Source organism: Bacillus rossius, chromosome 5, assembly GCF_032445375.1.
Source record: "Bacillus rossius redtenbacheri isolate Brsri chromosome 5, Brsri_v3, whole genome shotgun sequence".
Taxonomy (NCBI): domain Eukaryota; kingdom Metazoa; phylum Arthropoda; class Insecta; order Phasmatodea; family Bacillidae; genus Bacillus; species Bacillus rossius.
Genome location: NC_086333.1, coordinates 36,906,298 through 36,915,726, shown reverse-complemented (window position 1 = coordinate 36,915,726; position 9,429 = coordinate 36,906,298). Strand labels below are relative to the sequence as shown.

The 9,429-nt window shown below is 33.3% G+C and overlaps 1 protein-coding gene across 2 annotated transcripts in view; it reads right to left on the bottom strand.

Annotated features, from left to right (window-relative positions):
* Positions 1-4,739: 4,739 nt before the first annotated feature.
* Positions 4,740-9,429, bottom strand: part of LOC134531705 (uncharacterized) — a 35,373-nt gene continuing 30,683 nt past the window's right edge. The window contains exons 5-7 of one of the 2 annotated variants that reach the window (XR_010075068.1): positions 8,657-8,786; positions 6,779-6,941; positions 4,740-5,770 (exon numbers count right to left, since the gene is read on the bottom strand). Coding sequence is in view for 1 of the 2 variants with exons in the window: in XM_063367518.1 (XP_063223588.1) it covers positions 6,856-6,941; positions 8,657-8,786 (216 nt within the window). In the remaining variant the exon portion in view is untranslated. Of the gene's footprint in view, positions 6,942-8,656; positions 8,787-9,429 lie in introns of both variants that reach the window. The other variant, XM_063367518.1, reaches the window with a different exon arrangement.

Here is a 9,429-nt window from a genome sequence, read left to right as displayed (position 1 = left end):
TGCGATTTCTTGTTCTTCAGTGGACTGATTCGCAATGATCTGAAGCCTAATTGCATTACAGGTTTGTTGGGAAAGATTAGATATTCTTTTTAGTGATGGCGATATTCAATATTCGATATCGGAGATCTGTAATATCGGCACATCTTTCAATATCGGACATCAGTAAATACTTGCGATATTTTGATAACCAATGTTTGCTCTCGCCAATAATACTTCTCACATAATCTTAACCGTAATTCCAAGCTTATTTTCCGTGGGCGTAATTTATCTTTCTTCACGTCACCATATTACTTAGTAATTCCAAGCATATTTTCCACTGAAACAATTTCAAGCCTATTTCTTCTTTCTGATATACAATGCATCTCGACAGTACAATTCTTCCATGTGTACACAAATCCCAGTCATTGGTGCATATTTATTCGTTTCAGATATTCGCAAAATGTTTTAGCTTGATGAATTTTCGAAGTTCGCTAAGTGTACATAAATTGAAAACATAAACGAAAATAATTACGATATTTAATTTAATAAGTGGTGTAGCTATAAGTACACATGTTGAAGAATAAAGTTGCTGCTTGATATAACAGGCATTTTCTTTCCGTGTCGTTTCATCGTCGCCAACTGCTGTTCTATACAAAGACGTTATGTAAGTTTTACAAAAGCTAAAATATGAAACGTGTTTAAGTAGGGCAAGTTGAAGCATAGGTATTATGTTGGCCATATTGAGTGCATTGCCAACAACATAAATAAAGATGTGTGGTTTTATAAACTCTGCAGTACGTTTCAAAGTTGTATTGAAATTACTTTTCACGTATTTTTAACATGTTTTCGCACCAATAAATGGAGTGATACACTTGAAAAATGGTCACAAAATTTTCTACTTGAAGACCTTCCTTTCTAGCGTGTCGTTTACCGTGATGAAATTTTACAAAGGGTACAAAAGTTTGATGTTTTTCAGATGATATTTTTCATAGATTACAGTTGAGACACTGGACTAAGTACATGCAGTGACTCGTGATTCATACATTATAAGCAAATACACTAAAGACTAATACCGAACAGCTACAAGATTTTTGTGTGAAAACGTGGCGTTGTTTTCACCTCAGTCCGATAGATGGCAGACGGCATGCCTCTTGCCGCTATGTTATTTTTCACACCCCCACCTGTGTTGTTAGTATAGAGCTGTCCGGGTTATAAGCATTATTGTTTTGTGAGTACAATGCGCAATGCCGCCGTAAAGTAACACAGAGAAATTTAAATCAGCTCTTCAAGTTATTTGTTCACAGTTTATTCAAGATTCACTGACAGCCTCAAAAACTGAAAATAGTTTATCAAATGAAGTTGCACAGTATCTATCAGAACCAAACATACCATTGAATGACAGCCCACTGGCGTACTGGAAGGCAAATTCAACCTTTCCGAGACTGAAATTGTTAGCCAGAATATATCTTGGCTTTCCACCTGCCTCAATTCATTCTGAAAGATTGTTTAGCTCTGCAGGTGGAATTTGTACCAAAAAACGGAATCGCCTTTCACCTGAACACATTCAAATGCTAAAATTTCTCCACAAAAATCTGAAATTTGTTTCCTTGTAGTTACAATATGTTTTTTGCATACTGTAGGTAATACCTACACCAGAATTTTTCTTTATGTGGCCTTGAAAAATAATTTGATTTTTTAAGACCTTGAATTTAGAGAGCTTATTTGTAGGCCATTATGATAATTTCATTATTACCTTTCATTTAATGTGAATTTACAATATTTTACAATTAATAAAAATAATATACATTCACATAAGTATGTTTTATTAATAATTAACATTTTTCATTATTGTCTCTAACAATACTCCAAAACCACAATTTTATAGAATCAGTGTTAGAAATGAGATAGGCCTATTATCAGATCGGGTATCGGATCGGTAAATTTGGAAATATCGGAATTGGTATCGGTATCTGATTTTTGGATATAGGGCCATCACTTATTCTTTTTCACTGCATTGTTAATAATAATACTTGTACAATAAGATTTATTAATAACACTCCCACAAAACAAACAAATTGACCGGTAACCTTTATAGGCTTTTTTCAAAACAAATTATAGACAACATTAAACAAAAAAAAATTTACTCTTTTGCGACTTACAGCTTATATACTGACAGGCTACGGCATGGAATGTTCCTAGAGTTTCGTATACATTCTGTTTTGTTAATTTTTTTTTTTTCCTGTGTTAGTGTTGTAGTATTAATGTGATTGGGTGATTCATTCTAATTAATTTTAATAATAAAAGTAAACAATAAATCACAAAATGGGTGAAAAAATCGTCCCAAACATGGCGGCGACGAAAGGTTTAGAGCTTTAGTTTTTCTTACTCTCCCTACTTTATTTGTTAGAATATCTTTGCAGCTATTGCTTGGCGGACATAGAGAAATAACTCACAGTTTGTACATCTTAAACGTTGTATGTCTATGGCCAACCTGCATGACGACCTGTCAATTGCGAAATATGGCAGGGTTCCTAACCTAATATATTTTAAAACAATTATTTTTTTCTGAATTTTCATTAATATTTTAATAGTTATTTTGCTATTCGGGGCGGAGACGAATCCAACAAATCAGAAATCATTAAAATCGGTCCAGCCGTTCTTGAGTTATAAATGGTGTAACTAACCTGACTTTGTTTTATATATATAGATTTTAGATTTGTGACTTTTAGTATATTTAGTGCTTCTTTCTGTACTTTTTTTTTTTACTTTCGAGCATGAAATTTATGAATGTTAAATCTTATGCACTACTACTATACCCAGACACCACCCGTACTTGTAGGTGCCTAACTGTCACTAGTAATGTATATATAAATAAGAAACAATCTGAAACCTTAATTCCTTATTATGTACAAGGCAGGTTGCCATTAACAACTCAATAACAATAAAAATCAGGATTTTATTCAATCTGTTGATTTTACAACACATATTCTATTTAATTACTCAGTTATTTCAACTAATAGGCCAGCTCAGATGATTGTTTATTAATTATTATTGATATTACATACAAAGTTTTGTGAGAAAATTGATTAAATAAGCAAGCTGTGTCAGCCTGGCAGATATTATGGGTACACAACTTAACAGCAGTCTTATCGAGCAAAAGTATTCCCATTCAGGTTAGAGTGTACCACACATTTTACTGTCTCACTGATTTAATGTTATTTATGGGTTCCAGCTAACTAAATTCAATGGTAGGCAAAACAGATCTTTTCAAAGGACACCTATGGAAAATGAGTGTTAGTCTACATTTTAAATTTAGTTTGTTTTCACTTTCAAAATAACATAGGAATAGCATTATGCTTTTATTAGTAAAATAATTTAAGTTTCTTTTGAATTTGGCCTAGTTAGCATCAGTTCACTACTGCTTGAATAAGTGACTAGGGGTCACCTAACAGTCACTAACAATAGTAGCTATGGGTAGAGACAAGGTGATTCACTGCATTTATAGTACTGTAGATTCGTGCCTTTAAACAATGCTTAACAGTGATGCCTTATTATTGTAGCTAACTAACACAACTTCTGGCACTCTGTAAGCATCTTTACTCAGATAAATGATAATTTCTTCAACTAAAACACATTAGTTAAGTCGCAATGCTTGGTAACTACAGTAAGTCCTCTATTTACGTTGTACCAATTTACGTCGTTTCATATTAACGTCGCTAATGTTTGAGTACTCATGTTTCAATTTAAGTTGTCGCCGATTCACAATAATGTCGTTTACAATGACCGTAAATCTTTATTTTAACCAAAACACCGTATATAATTCATTTATAATTCTTTGTTTCCTTCGGTAGTTAATTTATGCTATGTAGCGTAAGCTACACGTTCACCGCCTTATCTTATCATACATCATGAGGGACGCTTCCTGCTCTCCGCGCGGTGATGCAATACTACCAGCCCGCCCGCTCGGCCACCCACGTATCTCGCACGTAGAAGTGTTATCTACTTCCCGCAACGACACAGCATTTTCTCCTACCCCTTCCGGCCGACCTTGGGCCGTGGCCGGCCGGTGGCATGAAACATGGCTCATTTTGCGTAGTTTCTATTTACGTCGCGGTTTTCAGGAACGTAACCCCGACGTAAACCGAGGACTTACTGTACCTTAAGCCATCTTGTAGACACTTTTCACTCTCCTCTCACATTGTTCATTCAAATAAATTAGTTTCTTTGTGGCTCATCTCTGATTTTCTCTGCTTCTCTGGTCCACTGACTCCAGAGGCAGCAAACACACAAACACACAATACATAAAACTGTAAATATAGAGAGTTTTAAATGTCTTTCAAAGTAATGAGGAAAGTTCATAAAGTTTATTAAATAATTGAACTTAAATGTTCGTTGCAAGGATAATTTTCCTTAGTGGGGTCATGGCTATTGAGACTTCAAAACAGTCTCTAGACACCACAGAGCGTACTTACTGTAGAGAGAGAGAGAGAGTTTTATATTTGGTCAAAATAATTTTTATATACAAATATTCAAAATATGGTTTGAATTGTAAACAGTTCAGTTTGTCAATAATGTAGGCCAGATTATCTGTGCAGTCATGTCACATTATGAATTTATGAATGTTAAAAGTTGTTTGGTTTTATTTTTGTTCATCAAAATATAATTTATTCATGCATTTCTATTATTCACTTCTTATAAATAGCATGTTCCAGGTTTATCCACAACAACAACAACAACCAAAAAAAAACTAAACTAAGTAATTTAATTTTAAATATTTATTACACAGTACATCTAAGTATACAAAAATACAAAAAAATAAAATTTGACACTAACATTAGTTTTAATTAAGAACACCCTGAAAACAACATACATTTAATAAATAATGGCCACCATATTAATGAAATTGATTGTTTCATTGCAATAATGATAAAAATCATTACATGTTTACAAATGTATAACTAAATACCAAAGAAATAATTATATACCATAGTAACAAAACCACATTTTTACCTAATTATTGGCATAACATAACTAAAATAAATATTCTGTAATAACATTTACAAGAGAAATAATTCATTATTTAGATCATATAAAAAAAATTACATTTATGGTCATTACCTCAAGTGTAGATATGTGTTTGAGATTAATCCTTGTATAATTGTTATTCTTTACTTGATCCTCTGAACATGCTAACACAAGAAATGGCACCCTAATTCATGTAAAAATAATTAAATTAAACTTATGTACTTAGATTTGATAGTAATAATTGTTATCAATTTTGAATGAGATAACAATTGATTGAAAATAAATTTTGATCTTAGTAATGCAAGTAAATATACCTACACAGAAATGTTCTTTAATCTAATCTGGTCAGCTATTATTTTCAATTAGCATTATATTTTGTTTGTGCATAAATATAATTCATAAAGAGAAAGTTATATTTTCATAAAAGTAACTAAGCTGCAAAAATACAAATAAATAGTAAATTTCTTCATTTTTTTTAAAAATTATCAATGAATCTTAATTTCTTTGTGCTAATTACCAATGAATTTCAAGCCTCTTATAACAGGTTTCCAAACTCACCTGAAATATTTCAAGACATGATTCCTCATATAAATTGAGTGACAGTAAATTACATAAGCCACTTACCACTTATCGTAAATCCCAAGGATGGTATACACCCTTAAAAATCAGTTTTAAAAATGGTATCTATGCAAGAACCATACAAATATTTCAAATGAAACTACCATTCCTTGGAAAATGTTTTATGGTATGAATTCATCACTTCACCCTGTAAAAAACTTTTATTCATATCCAAAATTTACTTTCCAATCAATAATTATGTAATCTAAGTTGGGGGAAGGGGGGGTGCACGCTCTAATTGAAAAATATGACTACGGAATAAGAACACTTTTCTTGTTGCACATACGTATGAACACACCAATAATTAATAAACATGCAGAGACTCTGACTACCAGTAGAAAGATTTGATAAACATTAGAATACACAAACAAACACAGTAAAAGCACTTATCATGAGAACACTACTGATGCAAATTCAGCAAAGTATAAGTAAGGAAAATACTGAAAAATAGGCAACTTAAAGGATGGAGTCATATTCCAAACAACTTATCACAAATGTTAATGATAGGGTATGTATCTGAAAACTTAATTTTCATTTTTGTTATTTGTACTTTCATCTAATGCCAACAATTAATCACAATTTTAATAATGCTACTTCTTGATGAAAATGAGTTGAAATGTGAATCTATAAATAAAAGCTACAATTTTTTAAATTTTTTAAAAAAGTATATTAAGCTATTTTACTTTAGCTTCCCAGAAAAATTACGAGGCAAGCAAACAATATGTATATGTACTTGATAGAAAATATAAACCAAAATCAAAATCATGTAAACACAACACAAGCATTTTTAGATCTACATGTAATAACATCAGAACACAAACACACCAATTTCATTAAAAATAAATAAATTTAAAGATACAATGCAGGACTAGAACTTGTCAGATCAACACGAAAACTTGTGCGTACAATAAAATTTATCTGGTTACTTGCATCTTACAAAATTACATTTTTACAAACTAAGTTGCTTTTGGTAACAAACAAGAAAAAACAGTCTTGAAGTGAACCTGAGAGAGTTGGAAAAAAAACAAGTCATATAAAACATCAGATAAAAAGATATACAGTCTTGCAAACAAAAATAGGCACAGTATATATGTACGGTGTACACAGTTTGATGTGTTAATCTAAATATTTCTTTGGTTTGAAGAAATGTACTTACATTTTTGCTTATCTTGCAATAATAAATATTTGTACACATACACACACATTGGTGTGTTTTACAAAAATAAATCATTCTCAAAATGAACCCATATACCCAATGCTGATGGTGGTATTCTCAACAGGATAGCTTTGTGGCCGGTAAAACCAGCTGTTGTAGTACACTGGAAACAGACATACAATTATTTTCTTTCACAGTTAGCATCAACATTTTTCATTTAAAGGATCCATCTAAGTGTAAGATACACGTACACAGTGGCATATGAACAAAGGAGTCAAGATCTGGCCACCAAAAACATTTTTTAACCGACTTCCAAAAAAGGAGGATGTTCTCTTTATTACATGTATGTTCAGGCATAACGTCTTTGTTTATGAACCAATTTTAATTATTCTTTTTGCGTTTGCTTCAATATGGCTCCAAGGTGGTCCCATTTTAATTTCATTGTTATTGGACCTTGTACTTCGAAGATACACAAGCGATCAGAAGCGTTTCATATGTTTTAAAATGCAAAATTTGTATTCCTAGAAGTAGTGAGCTGATAAATGAAAGTAAAGATATGCATGATAATGTAAAAGATTTTGTTTGTTAGTGATTCTTCAATGCCAAAATATAAAAAATTGAAAAGTGGTGCATGTACTGAGTCCTTTACTGTTGGAGGTCTGTTAGCATTTAAATTTCTTTTAACTGTCGAAAGAAATTTCCTTTTGTTTGGCATGGCTTGGCTTGGTTGATAGCTTTTGTTGCATCCTGTGTATTTCCCAAAGATCTCAAATGGTTTTCCTTTCTAAAGAAAATAAACTGTCAGTATAGTAAAATAGTTCTTGCATATGTAACAATTGGCCCAGTCTCATCAATTTCTTAAAAAGTGCTTAGTCCAGAAAACTATATATATTTGTATACATATCTATCTTATAAACATATACAAAATCTTTAAAAGTGCTTAATTCCATTGTTACAGAGTAACTATGTATGCGGTTACTTTGTAACGTGTGCAACTAACCCCTGCTCTTGAATGGATACCACCTGTGATGCATCAAGTGTCATCCCTGTTAGTTATACTTGCCAGCAGCATTAATGAGCCTAGCTTCGAACATTCTTGGCATTTTTAACCACCATGTGGCTGGAAGTTGAGCGACGTGGAAGCCAGCGTTATGAAGAAGGTTCTTGGTGTTCGAGTACGTTGGACTGTAGAGGTATATATACATACCCCTCCAGCGAAGGCGACAGAGAGACCACAGCCGCCTTCTGTCACCGCCTCGTCTTGTCAGTGACGTCATCTCTATGCTTATGGACTTAAACTCTAGTGAGCCCTGCGTTTCTTAGAAGTTTAAAAGTAAACTTTAACTTCTCATCAGTATTTGCGGATGAGTCGGAAGTGTAAAAAATAAAGACTTAATTTCTTGTCAGTACTATTCACCTTCATTCATGTTTAATTATTTTCTGTAATGGCATGCATGAAACAAACAGTTGATAAACTGTTAACAAATCTCATAAAAGAAGGCCTTTTCCTTTACTTTTAAAGATGGGTGATCAGGTAGGAAATGGTTGTATGCTGCACTTTTCACTAACACCACACTGAGTAATTTTTAATGTGATCATTTAAATACACAACGTCCAACTTCCCACTTGTATTACGAGTTATATCAATAGAGACGGCAGGTGTGCGATAACCTCACTGAGCTAACAGACAGAGAAATTATTTGGTAACAAAAATATCTTTCTTTGAAACTGTTTCTCGAGAACAGCAAAATGAATGCCATTGCGGAATATATCCAAACTCGCAATGGAATCAAGTAGCAACAAATCAACCTTGTGGGTTCCAACCTAAACTTGATCACAACAGCAGCCATTAACAAACATACAAGGCCATGTACTCACAAAAGTAAGAAGGCTTCATGAGAACGGAGACACGAGTGCAGTTGGCAGCACAGCCTTCCACTGGTTCCAGGACAACCAACCTCTCTCCGCTGGCTTGCATCAGAAATACTTTGTATCCCTCGGGGAATGGCTAAAACAATCCAATGGCGACAATAATTGCTGGATAAATACTTAATTTTTTTATATTTATAACATACAGTACATTTATGATCACAAATCCTAGACAAAATTTGGTTTGCAAAGTAATAATTACCGATAAGTGATTGTTAATTACAGTAAGAGAAATTTGGGCCACACAATATCAGTAACTAATGAAAAATAATATTTTGAGAAAGCTCTCGAAACTGAAATTTGGTGAAACAAAAACATTTTATATACCCTATTTACTCACATATAGGTCGCCATCGCATATACGAGGGCTGTTTTTTTTCAACCTCCGAAAGGCTATATAAAAAAAGGAAATTTACGTAACATAGTAATTCTACCACCAAATACATAAAAGCCAAAACTATTGAGGCATTTGTCATATCGTAACATAAGCTTATCTATGCATGTTTCGAAGAAGTTAGCCGCCAGTGAATAGAGATAACAGGACAAGTGCCTTGATCTCCCGCTCCCTCACGACACCACTGTGAGGCGGGTGGACTAATCGCGCGGCGCACTGGCTCCCGCATCAAGAATTATCGCAAGAATATGAATAATGAGGCACAATACTCCGCACAATTAGTCCACCCGCCTTACAGCGGTGTCGTGAGGGAGCGGGAGATCAAGGC